This window comes from Microtus oregoni, unplaced genomic scaffold, assembly GCF_018167655.1.
Source record: "Microtus oregoni isolate MIOR12 unplaced genomic scaffold, Mior012 000024F_ref0000369, whole genome shotgun sequence".
Lineage (NCBI taxonomy): Eukaryota > Metazoa > Chordata > Mammalia > Rodentia > Cricetidae > Microtus > Microtus oregoni.
Window position 1 is genome coordinate 17,417,641 of NW_024543083.1, and position 20,996 is coordinate 17,438,636.

The 20,996-nt window shown below is 51.1% G+C and overlaps 1 protein-coding gene across 11 annotated transcripts in view; it reads right to left on the reverse strand.

The window, feature by feature from the left end:
- The window catches only part of Mcf2l (MCF.2 cell line derived transforming sequence like), a 99,403-nt gene extending 78,734 nt beyond the window's left edge, over positions 1 to 20,669 (reverse strand). For 4 of the 11 annotated variants that reach the window (XM_041673525.1, XM_041673522.1, XM_041673518.1 and 1 more), the window contains exon 1: positions 4,614 to 4,745. In XM_041673525.1, coding sequence (XP_041529459.1) covers positions 4,614 to 4,710 — 97 coding nt within the window. In that variant the 5' untranslated portion in view covers positions 4,711 to 4,745. Of the gene's footprint in view, positions 1 to 4,613; positions 4,746 to 9,699; positions 10,270 to 19,785; positions 19,815 to 20,496 lie in introns of those variants that run through there. The other 7 variants (XM_041673524.1, XM_041673521.1, XM_041673519.1 and 4 more) reach the window with 5 other exon arrangements.
- Positions 20,670 to 20,996: the final 327 nt, after the last annotated feature.

Here is a 20,996-nt window from a genome sequence, read left to right on the forward strand (position 1 = left end):
CAGATGCCTGTCTGACAAGCCCATCATGGATCCTCCCCTTGCTTCTGCCAGCACAATCCTCCAGTGTGGTCTCCCCTGATCAGGACTGCCCCCACCAAGACAGAATATGTGATGATGCTGCCATCTTACCAGAGAGGCAGGCCCTGGGCTCCTCAGAACAACAGAGACACCCCTTCTCATCTGCATCCTGGGACCTGGCTTGGTACCTGGGGAAAGCAGAGTCGATGTTGCTGCCGTAGGCAGGTAGACCTGCACTTGGTCTAATCTCTGTGCACGGCCTACGGCCTAAGAGGTCCAGACCAACTGTTGAGAGGAAACAGCTTCTTTTATCTTGTTAGGCTCAAATGCAGCTCAGCTGTCAGCACTTTTAAAACCCAGAGCAGACACTAAGCTCTCAAATTTCAGAGGTTACCCTGTCAGCGGAACAGAGCCTGCCACACATGTGATGTGAAGCTCAGCAATGTCCTGGGGGACTGCGTGCCCCTCCCACTAGAACACTCGACAGCAGTTTCACAAAGGGCTATGGGGGGGTCCCCGGGCAGCCATGCCCCATGTCACTTCCTCTACTCAGCCTCCCACAGGGTACACGGGCTGGGGAATCCTTCCAGACTAGTGTGGTTTGATGGACCAAGAGCCCCTAAAAGGTTACCTTGAACACCCCTCAAAAAATTACTTCACCCAAAAAACAGCAGGAAGATGTTTAGACAGAACTAAGCCCATATTCCCAAATATCATCAATAAATGTGTCTTTACATTTAAAAGGGAATATGCTATAGAGATTTGCATTGCTACGGATCTTGGTTTATTGATACAAATTTAGGGTAAATTTTGTTATACTGCATATGTATATGTATATTTCTGCCCTTGGTTAAGTTATTGTGTTTGTGCAGTTCATTTAAAAATGTAATGTATAGCCGGGCGGTGGTGGCGCACGCCTTTAATCCCAGCACTCGGGAGGCAGAGGCAGGCGGATCTCTGTGAGTTCGAGACCAGCCTGGTCTACAAGAGCTAGTTCCAGGACAGGCTCCAAAACCACAGAGAAACCCTGTCTCGAAAAAAAAAAATGTAATGTATAATGGGTTAAATTAGTATGTAAGAGTTAGCCAATAAGAAGCTAGAGCTAATGGGCCAAGCAGTGATTTAAATAATACAGTTTCTGTGTGATTATTTTGGGGCTAAGCGGCCTCCTCCTACAGGCTTCCAGCATTTGCCCCAGGGTAGAACTCCAGACCCTCAGTGGTAGGGGTGGGCGGAGGGATGAGTCCTTGTAGAAGGTCAGCAGGAAAGCCGCAGTGGAGAGCAGCCCCCAGTGGCCATCTTACAGACGAACACATCTCAGATACAGCCCTGACCTTGCATAGGTCAGGAGCCACATACATCTGGACATGCACCTGGGTAGTCATGGTCCCCAGCAAATGTGGGCAAATGTCTTCTAAGGAGAATGTGGCATCCTCTGGAGAAACGCTTTAAACACAACTGGAGATACAAAAGAGATTTCAATAAGAAGTTATCCCTATGGGCTAGATGCCACCACAGTGGGTCCTGCTGGACACACACAAGTGTAAGGTCAGAGTCCCCAGGAGGATAATTTTTTTGAGATTCTCCTCCTGTGTGAACACAGCCCCTTCCCAGTGGCCGTGACAATGGCACAGGCTGGAAGCATTTCAGGGGACGGCCATCGCTTCCTGTCTGATATCATCAGTTCTCTGTCGGGTGCGGGGTGGTGGCCAAGATGAGCTCTCCTGCTCATCTCATGACCTGGCTCTTCACTTTCTGTCCTTGAAAAGCCAGACTTCCTCAGGTGTACAACTCTCCCTGCGGAGCTCAGTTCCACTGTCCCCAGCACGGTTGGCACCAGCAGAAGTCATCTTGCTCTTTAGACACAGACCAAGCTGCGGGCTCAGCCAGCTCCTGTGTTTGGGACGCAGGTTCGGTTGCTAAAACTCAGCGGCATATAGTGTAAGAGTGAGGACAGGACCAGGGTCCCGGCTCGTCTCTCTCGTGCCATAGATATGTCCTTCTGGGTAAGAGAGTTACACTTGCACACATAGAGGCACTCACAGAATCACATAGACCCCAGGAGCCTCTGGGAAAGGGCCTGGTTCCACCCAGAGCACCAGAGCTCAGCATGATCACCCCAAACCCTCCTCTGCTTTCACACGTGGTAGGTACATGTTTCCATGGGGGCGGATTAGCTCCCCAGAGGTTGATCCCCATATTCTCCGCCATATATTAGAGAAAACAAACACAGTAGATGAAGAAAGCAAACAGAGCCCAGAGCTGCTGCGCCCACATGGCAAACAGCAAACGTCTGTTATCGAACCCGGTTGCATATGCTCTGAGTCACGGTGAACTTCTCAGAGCCAAGGACAGCCACCCATGCTACAGAGTCATGGCCATATCCTCGGTGGTAGAGGAAGCTCTGTCCCTCGCATCCCCTACCTGCTCTGCAGACACTGAACCCTCAAAGTGATTTCCTCTGCCTTGCTATCTGAACTTCACCAGGTGCACAAAAGGCTCATGTAATAGTTGGGGACCCTTGCTGCATGCTGGCTTTGTTTCGATTAGGGCAATTAAGGTGGTCCAGAGACTGTTTCTGTAGTAATGGGGTGGCCCGACACATTTACACACACATCCTACTACCCCCTTCTAGCCCGGAGTGGGATTAGGAGCTCTCCCCAGACCCACTCATCAGGCCATGGTGAACACGCTACTTTAAAGGCCTTACCTCTCCTCAGCTACATCAAAGAGAGAATACCACAGGCACTGTGCAGGGGCAGGGTAGGTGCTGATGGCCCCACGGGTGGGCTGGCAATGTCTATAGGCTGTAGGGTCCCTTCCTCAGTCCTTCCTTGAAATCTCTGGGAGGAAGAGCCAAGTTTCTATGGTTTGGGAGGGCTCTACCAGGAGTAACGGGGCAGGTGAGCAGCCTTTGCCTCTGCTCTGAGGCAGCACTGTATGGGCTTTACTATCACATGAGCCCCGGGGAGACCTTACAGGAAAACAGAGAAGACAGGCTCAAGTAGAAAGTGCCCTATGCTCGCTAACATTCCTGGGGCGGTTTTGGTGACAGATGCAGATAGAAGGGAACTCGGCCATGTTCCAAAGCCCCTGTTGCCACTACCTGTGCCCTCTCTCCATCTGGTCAGCTTAGACCAATCGTTCTCAGCCTAGGGGTGACTATCCTGAACCCTATGAAAAGAAAACACAGATATTTACATTATGGTTAATAATAGTAGCAAAATTACGGCTATGAAGTATCAACAAAAATAATTGTATGGATGGGGGTCACCACAGCATGAGGAACCACAGTAAAGGGTTGCAGCATTAGGAAGGTTGGGAACCACTGGCTTAGGCATGGCTCTGTAGGAAATTCCAAGCTTCGGGAACCCTGGGGGAGCCACGCCCCTCTGTGAGTGTCCCACAGCAGCAGGAGAGCTCCATGAAGGAGTTTGCACACTGTGCTCTGGGCATGATGGGTAGGCATTGTGTCCATAGCGCAATTTCTGCTTTTGACACCCTAGACCTCTGGTGTCCCGTCACACCCAGGGACTTTCCTCAGGCCTTATCAACGGAAAAACTGTAGTCCCCTTTGCCAGGGTAACCTCAGTCTCACAGCATGGACCCATGATGGTCCCTGTTAAGTACCTATGATTTCTGTGTCTAAACATGGGCTTGTTCACCCAACAACCACCTAGAGTTCCCCAGGTTCAGCCTCGGTAAGGAAAGAGTGCTCCTATTTTACAAACAGATGAAACTTCACAGCTGAGCTGGTTGACATATGGGCCCCATCCACAGAGCCTTGCCTGACACGGATGTCATAGAGTCTTGCCTGACACGGATGTCATAGAGTCTTGCCTGACACGGATGTCCTTTCAGAGTGTAAACACCTCACCCCTGCCACCTCTCCAAACCCTCCTTCTGCAGAGTCAGTGGTCCTGGCTGGTCCCCTACTCTCTTCCCCACATTGCCGATGGCTCTCTATGGCCTCACTTGTACTCATGAGCAAGGTGTTCTGTGGCAGAGGGATATGCGCTACCCCCAAGTCTCTCCTGTAAGTGCCACTATTTTGAACACCGCTTGCGTCCTTCTTAGGAGAGGTGGCTGGAGCCACAAAATGCAGAGAGAACAACTCGGGGGACCTGGGTGTGAGCTGGATTAGCAGCGGCTACCTCTGCTGAGCAGAAGCTTCTCTCTTACTACCCACAGAGACACTGCCCACAAGCTCAGGCCCCGAGCAGCATCTCTGGCGATTACCTCTTCCACTGTCTCATCTGTGACACTGTACACGCAGGTGAACTTTTCAAATGCCAGGCCAGGGGCAATGTGACTGAATCCCGGGAAGCTGCATGGTATTGTAGCTCCCCAAGAGTCAGGAAAGCAGCTTGGTGACATGGAGGGAGTCCTACGTTTGCCAGCCTACAATGTCACAAACTAGTCAGGTGACAACTATGGGGTGAAAACCCATGCACCCCAGATCCTAGCCTAGTGGCCTCAGATCCAAGGGGGGACCTCAGGGACTGGAGAGACCACTTCCCTCATCAACAGAACACCAGCCACAGAGCACCAAGCTGTACAGTGCGCCCACTCCCTCGGAGGACCCCAGGACTCACCCTCAGCCTGAGAGTGTAGCCAGGAACACCACTCAGAGTAGATGTAGTAGAGTTTCATTTCCGCCACAGAAATCCAGACAGGACGTCTGTGTGCCATGGCCACCCTGCACGTGCACGTCCTCCCCGACACTCTAGCACCTGACTGCACTCGCCAGGCGCGGGGAGAATGTCCAGCCTCTCACTTTCATTTTATCATTAACCAGGATGGAACACTGTACAGTAATTGCTCTCCCAGGACTAACATCCCCTCCTCGCCCCACCCTGCGTATTTACACAGGGACTCCGGGCTGAGGCAGCCTGCAAGCGGCTTCGGGAAAAGGAACAAGTGAGCCATTCTTGCTGACTTGAAGCACTGGGACTCATCTGGATAACTTCCATCTACAGTGATGGACAGGAAGAGTTACCATTCAGAGGGGCAGGGAAGCAAGAGAGGTCAACAGAGCACACCAGCAAGAAGTTAGAGGAGTCCTTTGTGGTCCAACTGGAGAGGCCGCAGCAGCAGGTAGAGTCTTGTTCCTTATAGGAAAGGAACAGATGGTGGTGGTGGTGGTGGTGGTGGTGGTGGTGGTGGTGGTGGTGGTGGTGTGTGTGTGGTCTACCTGACACCAGCATTTCCTTCACTATTAGAGGCCTGGTATACAAAGAACACTCCTATCCAGAGCACAGACAGACTAGACTGGCACAGGCTCACACCGTCAGTTACTCCCACAGTCAGGACCTGAAAGGTACAGGTAGACAAGCTTCAGAGGGAGGGAGGGGCAGGTGGAAAACTGACCTTTCTGCCCAGCAATCCAGGCAAGGCTGGATTCTTGAACCCACCCAGCAATTCACAGTGAGGTCCCGTTGTTTAGAAACTTCAAATCTAGTGACTGGCAGCCCCCACCACCCAAATGTCAAGGATATCATTTCCCCACGGTCAGCAAATCACACTGTGGGCAGGTCAGGACCTGGATAGATGTGTGCCATTCAACCTTCTGCAATAGCAGAGTCTCCACAGGCACCCCAAAGATAATACATAGGGACCCAACATAACCTAGATCCAGAGAACCCAAAGAGAGCCTGTAGGAACCACAGCACGCTGAATGGCTAGCATCCAGATCTCGTTATCACAAAATTACTGCCTCAACCAATCTGCCTGAAATTTTAAAAATGATAACAATCCCCCAATTTCCTCAGACCAGGAAATGTCTTCTTACAAACAAGCTCCAGGAGCACCCCGAAGGAAATGTCTCTCACCGGTGTTTCCCCTGTGAACAAAAGCCCCATAAATCACATGGTAGCCCCTCCCACCTCAGCCACCTCCCAGCTCTCTGCAAGCTTGCTTTAGATTTAGAGACAGGGCAGGATGGCCACTCCCTTCTGCTGGCAGTAACTTCAGAAGCATGGAAACCAGGAGTGTGGATACAAACATGTGCACGGGCAGGACCGTAATGCCAGTGGTCCAGCCTCGCGCTGTATGTTCCCACTGTGAATAATATGCCTGTCTTCTACAAACATGGCAACTCCTGGCCTGAGCCAGGAGGTAACCGAGGAACCTCAGCTCAGCGACCTGTACGTCTGGTGTGGGATCACACCTGTCACACAACAACCAGCTGGGACATAAGTGATCCTAGCTGCAGTGGGGGCTCTCCAGGCCAGCAATGCTGGAACCACAGTGTGACTCTGGAAGGAATCCCGCTCAACACACAGGTTTTAATGTTTCTAGCTGGCTGCTGTGAAGCATCCACATAGGAGCACTAATTTTCTAAAGAAAGAAAAACTTGCAAACAGGGTATTCACAGAGTTCTTACAAATCTGTGTAGACTGTGGAAGAACGATTTTCTCCCAAAACTCTTTACAGGAGAGTTTTTCTTTGCACCTGACCTAATACCCATTCCCCTCCTCCCACCCCTTCATTTCAGCTACCAGGAAGCTCAAAAGTAAATATCAGCATGATCAACATCACTAAGTGCCTCACAAAGCTTGGCATTTTTGCACGTGTGGTGTGCACATGTGCTGTCACATGCTCGCGAATGCACACAGAGGTCAGAGTGGACACAGAGCATCTTCTGCAACCGTTCTCCACTTAGTCATTGTGAGGCAGGGCCACTGATCTGATGGCTCTGCCCCCAAAGCTCACCAAGGCCATCCAGTCTAGCTAGGAGGCTTTAGGTGGGGAACCCAGGTGCCAAGATTACAGGCATCTGCTAAGCCTGTCTGACTTTTACATTGTTTCTGGAAATCCAAGTTCTGGTCTTCGTGCTTGTGTAGCTGAACCATCTCCTTAGCCCCTTACCTGCTCCTTTAATTAGCTCTAAATCAGTTTAAAACTGTCTGTGCCAACCTCACGCATGTATTTATGGAGAGACTGTCTGGATTCTTAATAAGACAGCTTTCCTTGGCTTAACTGAAATAGCCTGAACCCAGCAGAGCAGAGGGGACACCCTCCACAGAGAGACTCGGCTTGGTGCAGGAGAAGAAGCAGAAGATGCAGGAGACCAGCCCAAACTTCTCTTGCGTAAACTGATGACCCTCCGCTTCTGTTTATCAGAAAATTATAACCTTCAGCCACACTTTCTCCCACACTACCGTTTACCACAGGGAAGAGGTGTGGCGACTCTGACTCAGGGTTTTACCTGGAACTGAATTTTGTCACCGCTCAGCCCAGTGAAAACAGGGGCGGTGCCTGTGCAAGACGGTGTAGAGACCAGCACAATCTGAGAGGGCAGGTGTGCAGGGGAGGGGAGTAGAGGCCATGACGGTGTAGACACCAGCACAGCTGAGTGGGCAGAGGTGCAGGGGAGGGGAGTAGAGGCCAGATAGGGACCATGCTCTCCCAGGACCATGAGGCGTCACAAGAAGCCAAGCATCACTGTGCCCTGATCACCACTCAGGTGACAGGCGAGGTCAACTGTCAAGAGGCCATGCTCTCTGGTTGTGTGCCCTGGGTGGAGGCCTCCGAGCTCAGCTGTAGCCCAGCATAGGCTCCAGGGAATGGAGTGTGTACCTGGGGCCTGGCTCGGGCTTTACCGAGCTCGGATCAGCAACCCCTGGCTTGTGCAGACAGGACAGACCCAGGGGAAGCCATCTGTTAGACAGCAAAAGGCGAGTGAGACTTCCCTGAGCCAAAATTGTGACGCTAGGGGCCAGGGCACACACTGCCACTGTGCTCTCTCCAGTGGATGGTGGTTAAGTATCAACTAGAGAGGACCCTCCGTGCTTCTAAGGGGGTGGTGGTTAAGTATCAACTAGAGAGGACCCTCCGTGCTTCTAAGGGGGTGGTGGTTAAGTATCAACTAGAGAGGACCCTCAGTGCTTCTAAGGGGGTGGTGGTTAAGTATCAACTAGAGAGGACCCTCAGTGCTTCTAAGGGGGTGGCTGGTGGACCACATGCTGCCGAGGTCACCCATGTCTCTGGCCCTCTTCCACGGCTTCCCTGCTGGTCAGAATCACATCTGGGCTGCTGCCATGGTCCAGGACTCCCAAAGCAAGTGAGATGCTTTCCCTATCTCCAGCACACAGCTCCCACAGAGACTTGTGTGACAAGAACACAGCTATGCCCAGGCTGGACAACCCACCCCTCAGATGCCACCTTCCCTTTGTTCATCCATGACTGTCACCTGTCCTCTGTCCAACTATGTGTCAACAACCCTAGCCCCGACTTCACTTCCGTTGAGACATAAGTTGATATCAACAAGCCCCCAGAAAGGTTCCATGTTAAAAAAAAATCACACGGAGAAATGGACTCCAGGGCTTATTGCCTTCCCGGGTGCTCAGTTTGCACAGGCAAGCAACTGGCTGCCTGAACTGCTCCAGACCCGAGCTGAATACAGTAAGCTGTACCTGCTCCAGCTGCACCTGCTGGGGCTATTTTACTGCACTGAGTGGCACCTGCCCAGCCTGCACCTGTCTAAGATGCACTGGCACCAGGAGGGAGCTCACCAGACAAACTCTACTGAGACACAGATGGGGAGACAGAGTCAGCAGGGTACCACAAAAACGGATCTCAATACCCTCAGCAGTCAAAGCAGACGTGGCCCAGAGACAGCGGCATGAGATTACTCAAACCTGGTCCAGAGTGCCCCATTATGTGGGGGAGTACTTTGTAGTCTCCATCTTGGAGACTCTCCCCACATTCGTGTTAGGGGAAGGAGGAGGAGTTTGGAAGGCTGGTAATGGGCATTGAGCAGAAGCCAGGATCTGCTCAGCCTCGGTCATGCCCAGTCCTGTTCTTCCCCGGCATTGTACTAGGCGGATGTCAGAGGGTTTGATAAAGGGCACAGGGATTTGGTACATCATCTAGGGTTATCTGTGCTAATCCAACAGGGCGTGACCTGCCCCACCATGTTAGAGATACTTTCCAGAGCCACACAGGGGGAGGGCCCCCTTCTGCCCTATTGTGCTCATGCTGGGTCATCAGGCACCCCCAGCAGCTGCATCCTGGAGTGGAGGAGGGGAGCTTTAGTTCATGAATCCCCAAATGGTTGCCCCCCCTTGCAGTCAGAGGTACTAGGGGGTCAGTTTCTTCTCCAAGCTTGTGAGACTTAAATACCTTCAAACCACCTTGAGGAGGCAAACCTACGGTGGACACAAGGAGGCGCTGGTCCGACTACCTGTCTACCCCATACCCTAAAGATGCTACATTAGCCTGAGGTCAAAAGCCACTGCCATTCCCAATTCCCAGGCTCCTGGAGGCAGAGAGTGCTATGTTCTCTGCCAGGACCAGAAATTAGCCCCAAGGCACTTCTCTAGCTCCAGTGACTGGAACTTCCCCACTTTTCAGGATGCTAATTTGTAAACCATTACTCTGAGAATTTAAATTGGCTGAACAAGTGTTCTGCTCTAAAGAGAAACTGACTGGGGGTGGGGTGTGGTGGAATATACCACCACGACAACTTCTGAGCCAGGTCCTCAGATCTGAAGAGAAAAGATCAGAAATGCAACAAATGCACCCAGACTGCCTTCATGTTAAGCCATCAGATGTTTTTAAGGGTCCTTAACACGGTTCTCAATATTTTGAAATGTTGAACCACCACAAGAAAGCACCTGCCTAGAGGGACCTTGTCCTGAGTCCTCACAGAGGTACCATTCATTTCTCCCGACTCACCTGGCTTATAGCGCCCTGGTGCTCCCCGACGCTTCCTTAGCAGTGACCAGAACCGCCGTGAAGCCCCCCGAGATGCACCCTTTTCTGCCATTGAGTTGCCCTCCTGAGGTTGAATCTCTGTGAAGCAGAGGTCCAGTGATCTTCAGGACCAGGTCACACGTCCGCCTAAAGAGCCCTGAGGTTCCCAACGCCAACAGGTCTTCTCTAGGACAGTCAGAAACTGTGGAGGGACCAGCGACCTGCAGTGCACACCTAGGTGTTGACGTCCCAGGTGACCTTGGGTTTCACCAAGTCATGAGAAAGAATGGGGTCAAATGGTCTCCTGGGCTCCCGGGCTCCCCCTCAGCCCCAAGCCCCAGAATGTCCTCTTGCAGTGGCCAGAGGCTGCGCACCTGCCGCTCTTCTCTCAGATGGTGCAGGAGAATGCCGCGATGCCGCTGCCGCTGGAGACCAAGTGGGAAAGGCTGAGCCCGCCCATCTGTGCGTGAGGTCTGGTGGCTTCCTTCCTCACACAGGGACTGTCTGGACAGAGCTGCAAATGCCAGGGAGCTACTCAGGCCAGAAGCACCTTCCAGGCTGCAGGAAGTCTCAAGTTCAAACAAACAACTACAAACCAGGAGGAAGGGAGGGACTGGCTACTGGAGTTCTGAAATAAATCGGGAAGTTTCCCAGTCTGCTGTCCAGCCCTTAGCAGAGGAAACGGTGAGGCGCCTAGCTTGGCAGGGACACTTTCCATGAGACACACGGAGCCTCCCAAGCCAGCGGCTATTGACCTCTGCCCTGGTGCCCACAGATGCTTCTGAGGGAAAGTGAGGGGACAATACCAGGGTTTTCCAGGGACTCTTAAATTGGGGGCCACCCTCTGGCTCCATGTGCCCTGCACATCCTGGGGCTTCAGATTCTCATGTCTGATATGCCAGGCACTTCATTTGGGCCCTGTTTTAACCATGATAACATAAGCATGCCAAACGATTGTGTTCATTGTCATCTTTGATATCATTATCCATCTAAGCTGAGGAGAAAGTAGAAAGGGTTTGAGTCAGGTGAGTGTCCAAGAGACCTGCGCCATGCCCCTCTGGCCCCCAAAAGCCCACTTGAGGGACACTGCCACATCTGTGGTGGGGTGGTGCTTATTTGGCCTCTGTTTTTTGAGAGCACATTCAGGGTTGGATGCACAATGACCTGCTCATCACCCATCCTCTCTCTGGGATCCAGAGGAGAAGGGGCAGTAACCTGTGAGAAGATCACTGAAGTGCTCACTGTCAGTATGGTGGTGCTTCTATCCGGAGAGGTCTCTTGCTGGACTACACTTCTGAGTATGACAGATGAGTGCAGCCGTGGAGCTTGTGTGCCCAACCCCAAGGCTGCCTTTGTATCCCACAGATGAGGCCACCTGCTGCATCACAGGCCACAGCGAAACTTAAGACGTGACTTAAGACACACAGAAGCCAAGAAAAGCACTACCTAACCAGGAAGAAAGGCTCAGCCAGCCTCCCTGGGCCTGGGCCTCACATGTGCCCTCGTCCAGGCAGACACTGGTCCTCACCCAGAATCCCCACAGTGAGGAAGGCATTTCTGATCCCAAAGAAACCACCAACAGTGGTTTGATGTGATTGCAGACCTGGGACCAGCCCTGATACTTCTCTGCCTCCTTTGCTGAGGCAAGTGTTGAGAGCCATACGGAGCACACTTTCGACCTGAGGCTCTGACGGCTGAGTAGGCTACAGCCTGCAGTTTCCCGTCAAGTGTGGCTGGCTCAAGTCTGTCTTCACACATGTTTTTAAAACGCCACTAATCCCGTTTTCAAGAGCTTGTCTTGAGCTGAGTGTGGTGGTGTGCACCTTTAATACCAGCACTTGGCAGAGTGCTAGAGTGTGAAACTAGCCTGGTCTACAGACTAGCCTGGTCTACAGGCTAGCCTGGTCTACAGAGGGAGTTTCGAGTTCCAGGACAGCCAGGCCTACACAGAGAAACTCGATCTCAAAAGAAGAACCTGGGCTGGGCTATGGTCTTTGTCCACAACCTGCTCATTCCCTCATTTCTTCTTCTCTTGCATGACACGGCCAGTGACACTGGGACACTGGAGTACAGCTTGTAACCACAGCACTAAGAAAGACAGGGCTAGGAGGTGGCGACAAGTGGGGCCTGGGCCCATTGCCAGCCAGCATCAGCCAATTAGGTCCCAGTGAGAGACCCTGTCACAAAAAAACAACAGAAACAGTGGACCCCCTGAGGTTGCCCTCTAACCTCTACACACACACACACACACACACACAGAGAGAGAGAGAGAGAGAGAGAGAGAGAGAGAGAGAGAGGGGGGGGGGGGGGGGCTGGGTGCAGCTATGGGTTCAGTGCTTGCCTACTGTGTGTGAAGTCAGGTCCAATGACCAGCACAGCAAAACAGACGGATCTTGGAAGATCAAGCATCCTTACAGGATGAAGTCCTATCTGGGGCACTGGTTCCCACATAGAATAATATCCTGTCAACAATAATATTAATGAAATTTAACACTGCTTCTCTCCCTCAGCGGGTTAAACAGTATACTCTGTGGCTTGCCTCTGAAGTTGAGAAACTGGATTTTATGCTTTGGGAAGCGACCTTATTTCTTTAACAGGGAGTGAAGGAAAACCCAGGGCATTTGCTGAAAAGCCAATTTAGATACACAAGAGCCATCAAATCTCTGTGACTTACAAAAAACAATTGGCGGGTTTGTGCTCCCAACTGACTGCTTCAAACCTTGAACGACTCCTCCCAGATATTTGATTTCCTTCTAACATTTGTGAATCTCTTGGGGTTTGGGTGAGGACAGAGGCCCCTTTGAGGAGAACAGAAGCCCTTACTTTACGGTCTCTTTAGAGAGTTGTGTGTAGAACTCCAGGCCAAGTCCTCTGTGCCAGAGGCCCTGGAAACTCCTACCATAGGGTGCCCCTGGTGAGATCAGCCATAAAGCTATCACTCTCTGGGGGCCACGGCAGCCCAGATGGTCCACAGCCGTGGGGTGCAGTAGGGCCAGCATTTGGCTGCTCTGCTCGTAGAAAGGAAAGAGCAATTAGCCATCCCAGGCAAGGTGTGCAGGATTTCTTCAAACCCAAACACGGATCATCCTGTCTGCAATGCCTAGAGCATCTTTTAGCCTCCCCTTTGAAGTATCTGTGACATAGTACACAACCATCCCTGGGTATCCCAAGAAACGGGACTTAAGGACCCCAAAGATGCCAAAGCCTATGATGCTTACTTATGTACCTTACGGTGACATCATGTTTGCATAGAATCCTGTGTCGTCCCTAGTAGATGGATTCACCTCTACGTTACATATTAGCCTCACCTCTCCCACATCAACATCCGCTCCCCAATTCCCACCTTCACTGCTTCTATGTGTGAAGATGCGTTCCTTCATCTCCAGAAGACCCCAGAGCTCAAGGTGCATAGTCCTGCTTCAGGGAGGTAGCCCTTCTACAACAACAGTCAAGGAACATTTAGAATCCATTTTTAACATGAAGGAAGGCTTCCTATATGGATACCCAGTGTCCATTTGGCCCTTGAGGCCTCAGCACAGCGTCAGCCACCAACAGCCCGACGATCCGCCTAACAAACAGCTGCAGCCCGGGAACACAGAGCCACGTGATCTCATGCTCCCAGTTAGGAGGTCGGCCTCATGTCACCGCCATAGGTTAGAAGGACAGTACATACAGGAATTGGTATGGCTGTGGCAACACTAGTCACTGGGGGTCTTTACACATACCCTTATTCTTTGTGAATTAAGAGGGCAGCTTAAGGATTTCATTACTTTCGTATTTACTTTTCACATTCTCCATTACAAGATATTACATTTAAGATATTTCAGGCTAGGGCTGGAGAGATGGCTCAGTGGTCAAGCTCTGGGTTCGAATCACAGCTCACATGTGACAGCACACAACTGTAAGTGACTCCAGTGCCAGGAGATCATGCACACCTTTTCCTGTCCTCCTCAGGCACACGCGCGCACACGCACACACGGGCAAAAACACCCATTGTAAAATAAAACAACAATAACAAGAATTTTAAAAGATATTTCAGTCTTTGTCTTCTGCCCTGAGATGTTGCTACCTGCGTCCTCACACTTCTGGTCCGTGACGCAACAGTAGCAGCAGTTAGTGTGGGTTGTCTTTCTCTATTACACTTGGTGTGTTTTCTTGTCGCCATGTGAGGCGAGAGGAGGATGTCCTCTGTCATCCTCTACCTTACTGCTCTGCAAGGGTCTCCGGAACCGCAGGTCACCGCTTCAGCTAGACTGGATGACCAGCGAGCCCCTGGGACGGTCCAGTCTCCACCTGTGGCACAGCAGTTAAAAGGACACATCTGCCTTTTATGTGGGTGCTCAGGATTCGAACCCAGGCCCCCTCGCTCCACAGCAAGTGCTGTTTCCCACGGCAGCATCTCCCCAGCCCCACAGGCCATGTATTTTTTACATGACCTGCAGGTAGAGTGGCCTGACTTACATCAGTGCATAACAAGCAAGTGGTTTCTAGGGATGGGTGGACAGACAGATGGACAGATGTTGTAGAAAACGTTGTTCCATGGAGCAGAGACGGAGCTGCCTTGGCCAACCAGAACACCTCCCTGTGACCTGTGTTTCCCTTTCAGGTTTGGGTCTGTTCTCTAAAGTGGGCCAGGAAAACCACAACCCTCAAGAAGAGAACTAGACAAAGAATCCTTTTACATTGCTGGGCCTGTGGCATTCAGAGTCACCTCGAGCCAAGCATGATGGCTCCTCTGGGTCGTAGAGTAATTATTCAGACAGTTGGAAAGACCATTCTACCTGAAACTATCCTGAACCCTAAGGACAAACAGCCAACACCGAGGATGGGACCACGGCTCAGTTGGTAAAGAGCTTGCTGTGCAAGCATGAAGACTTGAGTTCTTACCCCAAACCCACAGGACAAAGCTGATGCAGTAGAGCAAACGTGGCAGAGGTAGGTGGGTCCCTGGGGCTCACTGTCCAGCCAGCCTAGTCAAGTCCCCTAGGACAAGGTAAGTGGTGCCCGGGGAGAGAGAGAGAGAGAGAGAGAGAGAGAGAGAGAGAGAGAGAGAGAGAGACAGAGAGAGAGAGAGACAGAGAGGAACAGGCAATGCTAATAAAATACCTTTGGTTTTCCAGAAATTCTACTCAGGCCCTACGACTGCAAGGAATTCCAGGATGGTCAGGGTTAGAAACAGCCCCATGTTACAGAGTACTATCCTCTTAGCAAAATAATCATCTTCATCCCAGCTGTGCTGTCCACGAGACACCCTCCACACTAGGCCTGGTGATGATCATCCACAGCTGTGCTGTCCACGAGACACCCTCCAGACCAGGCCTGGTGATAGCTTCCCTCACAGAAGCAGGGTATGGAGAAGGTCTATGAGTCCTCATCTGAGAACGCAACTCTCCCTTGCGGCTCTCAGCCACCTGTGATTCTGCCCTAACTGAATGTGGCCGTGCCGTCAGAGGATGAAGGTAAACACAAGGGAGTACTCCATCGACGCAACTATGAGGGAAGCTGGCCATTCTGGAATGGAAGTTTCCAGTGATGTGGCTGCTGTGGGGTCACACACGCTCCTGTAATTCCCTCTCATGCTCTTTAACATAATCACGGGTTGGACTTGGATGGAATGGTACTTTGGTCTGTTGTTGGTGTTTTATCTGAGGGTAGTACGTATTTATTTGCATCTCCCAAGAAAAGTTCATGTAACAGTTTCCTGGTACCCTAGTTGAAGGCTTGCTCACCCCCCTCACAGCGGCACAGCCTAAACCTCTGAACTATCAGGAAACCAGACCTGGACTCTAGTCTTGGCTTTCTAATTCATAGATCTGGGAAGACATTGATCTCTTGGGAATACAATGCTCACCCTTGGGATCTAAGACAACCCAAGGAGATGGTGCATTTTGCTTCCCTGTGTGTTCCATCTGCAGAGCCCAACACACCAATTCCCTGAAAAGCCCAGTAAGTAACTCGCACTCCACACGTGTGCCTGTGTGGGTGCTGCTGTCTCCCTCCCTAGACTGCAGACATCTGGGACCCCTTGGGAGCAGAATGGAGCTCAGCAGAAGTCTGTCACACTGTGCTAACATGACACAGCTGCTGTAGCTGGGGTGACTGCAGAGGTGCTGATGTCACTAGCAGAGCTGTGTCTCTCTGTACTACAGCCCTGTAACGTTGCCCCTTCAGCAAGTGGGCAGGCAGCGTCTTGGCAGGAACGTGAGCGTGTGAGCATCCTCCTCCACGCATCCCTGCACACGCTACAGCTCCGGGGAATACAGCTCTCCTTGAGGTAGGGCACGGAGCAACAGGCATCCCCGATAACTGGAAAGAAAGAAACCCTTCCTGAGGGTTGGCTAGGCCTCCTCTGAGGACGGTGGGACTCAGGCAATGGCCAGCCATACTGGCTTCAGCTCTGACAATGCCAAGGGAAAATTGCAGGCATTGGTCACGTGACCCGGAAGAGCGATAAGTGACAACACATGGTTACACACAGAACAGCCAGGGAAAGACTTGCCACAGGGGGAGAGGGCTCGGGCCTGGACTGCCAGAATAAGAAAAGGAGTTCTTAAGGAAGAAGACAAGTGCCAGGGGAGAAAAGACACTGGGCAAGCAGACTAGAACAGAGGCAGAGAGACAGGGCAGACCAAGACATTAACACAGCTAGGGCCCAACTGTCTATAGAAGCAGAATCAGGCTAAGGAGCCCCATCAAGCTGATCACAATTGACAGCTGTATAACTGAGAAGTTTCTCTAGTAAGAACACAGGGAGGTAAATACCCACTACAGAGACTCCCGCAAGAGTAGGTACCACACACTACAGAGGAACATGTGGCCTGCCATCTTCTTCACACGCCACTCTGCTCATATCTGGGTGCGCAGCCTGATCCAACATCTGCCAAGAAATATCTACTATTAGGTCAGTCACACAACGCCTCCCACTTCAGCCTTCACCAAAGAGGAGCAACAGAAATGGCCGTTAAGTCTCACTTCCCCAGCATCTAGTCAGAAAACACCGTCATGGATGTGGGGTTCTCCAGAGGAGCAAAACAGGCAGGCAGGCAGGCAGGCAGGCAAACAAGCAGACAGACACACACCTTGGAAGCCATTATGTTGATGGCACTGGGTCAAACAAACACTTCAAAATAGTTGAATTGGCAGCTGGAAGCTGAGCATCAGGTCTTAGACTGTGATGAGTTTGATATAGATAACAGTACAGAGGAGGAGGGAAATCAAATGTCTGGGTCCAGAGGACTGCTATGGGATAGTGCTCTTGTACACTGTAAAGATTTGTCACTCGTATTAGTTTAATAAAACACTGATTGGCCAGCAGCCAGGAAGGAAGTTTAGGCGGGCAACCAGACTAAGAGAACTCTGCGAAAAGGCAGAGACAGAAGAAGCAAGATGAGGATGCCTAACTGAGAAAAGGTACCAAGCCACGTGGCTAAATACAGACAAGAATTATGGGTTAATTTAAGTTGTAAGAGCTAGTTAGTAAGAAACCTGAACTAATAAGCCAAACAGTTTATAATTAATATAAGTCTTTGTGTGTTTCTTTGGGACTGAACGACTGTGGGACCAGGTAGGACAGAAACTTCTTTTACAGTGGACACCACAGGCAACCTCTGAGCAGTGGAGTCAGAAAGGCTCATCAACATCCCTTCATCGTCCATGTTCTGAGGTAAGCCAACAACTTGTCTCTTCAACACATAAGTAGCTGGATGTTCTGTTTCTGGCATTGAAATTTGGATTGTATTAAAACGTTACATGGCTTCCATTGTGCTGTTTTGCTTGTAATTTCATCTACCCAGCTAGCCTTGATATCCATCCATCCACTTACCTACCCAACTATCCACTTATGCAGCAATCTGTCCTCCGATCCACCCTTCCATCTGTTCATCATCCATCCATCCACCTATCCTTCTACACAATCATCCGTTCACAGATCTATGCATTCCTTCCCTCACTGTCATCCACACATGCATCTACATATCCAGCTACCTACCCATTGTCTTATTATGGCACTCACACATCTATTCACTAACATATCACCTGTCTACCTGTCTGTCTGTCTGTCTATCTATCTATCTATCTATCTATCTATCATCTGTCTCCTTCTGCAATCCACCGATCCACCGTCCGTTCACAATCTATCCACACAGGTATCTACACATCCACCTAGACGCCCATTCTCTTGTTTGCCAGTCCACTCATTCATATATCTATTTATCTTCATTTCTTCTGTCTGTTCATCCACCCCCTTAGTCATTTGCCCATGAAGACACTTTCACTTCCTACTGATAAAGAAGGTGAGCTGGATTTAAGGCTCCCCTGCTACAGTGGTTTGCCAGCTTTGATTCCTGGCCCTGCACCATCTTCATCATCAGGGAATTTTAAGGTGGCAATTCTCAGGCATTGCTGTGATGACTTCCCTAGGCTGTCTTGCATTTGTGTTTTAACCAGTCCTTCAAGTGACCTCTAGCTCAAACATCTAGGCACATCAACTAAGCCCTTACCATTTCTCCCTTAAATGTTCTTGTTTTTCACCAAATACTGCAAATCTAAAGAGAAAAACAAAAGACAGGAAAATACTGGAGAGGAACCCAAGTACCCAGAAGGCTTTTGCTGCTGGGAAGTGTCCAGCATTGGTACAGAGGTCAGGTTCAGGAGTCCACACAAAAGCTAAATGCTCAAGGTCAAAGGTTATAGATCCCAGAGAGCATGCATCATGCCCTGTGTGCAGAACAGCCCAGGTAAGAAAGTTCTGGGTCATGGGATATAACATTGGAATCTGAAGTGAGAACACAGCAGCATGTCCTGAACAGCACAGGCTTCCTGCTTGTGTGTAAGCTCAGGGTAGAGGCGCAGAAGGTCAGGTGGCTCGCAGCTCTAAAGCCAGGTGACGCACAGCTCTAACTAAGGACAGTCACTGTGCCCAAGTCCTCAGTTGTAAGCCTTCACTCGGGCAGCTTCACCAGTCTCCAGATCAAGCTCCTAAAACTGTCTAGCCACTCCGGCTAAGACCTTAACATGCCCCTGGAGCATGAACAACCCTATGACCTTGAGCTACCTTCTGTTAGAAGGGGCTCTGGAGGACATGCTCAGGATGTGAACCCTGGGCGATAATGACCAGTAGACCTATATCACTTCCCCACAGGGGTGGAAGGAAGCAAGCACCTGCATTGGGCATGCACAATTCTTGGCCCCAGGGCCTGGCATACAGCCTCTAACCCTAGTAGCCCAGCTCCCTAGCGCAATAGCAGGAATAAAGATTGGGTAAGCATGCTCAGTGTACACGAGAGGCCAGAGGGTGCAGATGTGGGGACACCGTTCTCTACAACATCGAGCAATGCTCATAACAGCTCTTGCCAACCATGTCTTTGGGTCTGGGTGAAGTCTGCAGCTTCAGTACTGCAGAAGCGTTGGAGGGCACGGTCTGCAAGCTGCTGCTTCTGATGAGACAATAGTGGCCATTAGGGCCCATCCTAGGATGCCTGGACAAGCACATTCAGTGACAGAAAGTGTATCCAGCCCAGGTTCTTCTCCTCTGGGATCCTTATCACAACTTAAAATACTCATGTTGTGTCCTCCAGAGTCCAAGAGGAAGCCTCAGTATCTAAAACCCAGGGATGACGTCACTGGTGGAGCAGTTCCCACTGTGACCCCCCACACCAGCCAAACACAGGTAGGAAGAAGAGCAAGTTCCACTCCTTTCTCAGCCCCCCAGGAATGCAGGCAGTTCCACAGGGCTCTGTACTCATCCAGACCTTGTTCAAGCAACACCCAGAAAAAACGAGCTGTGTCTCCAAGAGGAAGGGGACAGATGACATAAACGGTTTTTTTCTTTTCACCCATTTATAACAAACAGCAGTTTCTATTGCAAAACCAGCATTGTAAGGTGAAGGTCTACACCAGTGTAGGGGGACTATCCTGCTTAATGTGTGCGCTGGTCTAGTCATTCAATACACCGAGGGGTGCCACACCCAGCCATACAACAAATGCAATCCTAATCCCTCAGGAAAGTATTGTTTAGAAAACAAGATAAGGACACATACCACACAACACATGGCAAAGCCAGAGACTTACTTTTAATCGCACACCACTATTTCCTCTCCATGTCAGGGAAAGCTGGTCAGTGGTACCTGGCTCTGCAGCGTGGCAGGAACCCTCAGCACAACGCATGGAAGTCAGCAGCAAGATGCATGCTGCCAGCTCCAAGGGGCCAAAATCTACAAGATCCCAAAGCCGTGCCTCACGGCTCACTTTATCAATTAATTAATCCTGAAACTGAATGTCTAATTACACTAGTTTCCCCTCTTACAAACTATATTTGCAAACATTGGCCTTAAGAATGGACAGTGCGAGTGGGGATTTTCCCATAAATGAGTTCCTGTTGCCTCCCATTCCCATCCCAGTGTCTGAAGGGCCTGGGCTTGGCCCACAGGCTATTCCGGGATCATAGGTCCATGACCAGTGCCGCAGATGAGGTGAGGTTCCCAAGCAGACTGCAGGCTCCCCCACAGGCAAATGGCTCTGCATACAAACCCTCATCTCCTAGAAAGCCAGTGTCACGGATCTGTAATTCTCTGAACGTCATCAAGCAGAATAAAATCACATTGTCAATCCACACAAACCTATCAGTTACCAGAAAATGCCCACCACATCTGCCTTTCCTGTTACCAGTGCTCAGAGAAAGCGAAGGAGGGGGATTCTACAGCCATTAGATGCAATTCTCTACTGTTCGACAAATGATGTCAAGCTTAAGAATATATAATCAAGGCCAGCGGCTCCTCCTACCAGTGTTCTTGGAAACCGCGTTTAATCTCTGCACCATTTCTTCTAGGGCCATCTCTTCATTTCTCAGCCAAAACCTCATCCTCCGATTCAACAAAACCGATCCCCAGAAGATCGTCCTCGGCTGCACCAGAGGTGCTGTCGGGTGGGGCTGAACGGTGGGGAGGGGGCGCGGCTGGAGCGAGGAGGGGGCTGTGGCTCTCTCCTTGGCTTCCCAGGATTGGTCTCCGTGCCACAGGGAGGGGGGCGCGCTTTGCGTTGATGGGGGGGCGGGGGGCGCTAGGCGGAAGCGGAAGCACTGAGCCCGCCGGGAGTGTCACCACCCCGCACCTGGGAGTCATGCGTGTGCACCACCTGAGCACCTGGGAAGCTAATATGCATCAAGGGGGCATCTGGCAGACCCGCTCTGCAGGCGCACAGGTCCGCCCTCACCCCCCCACCCCGCGCGCCCTAGGGCTTGAACCCTCGGGACTGGAAATAGCTGCTGCAGGGATCCAATCCCA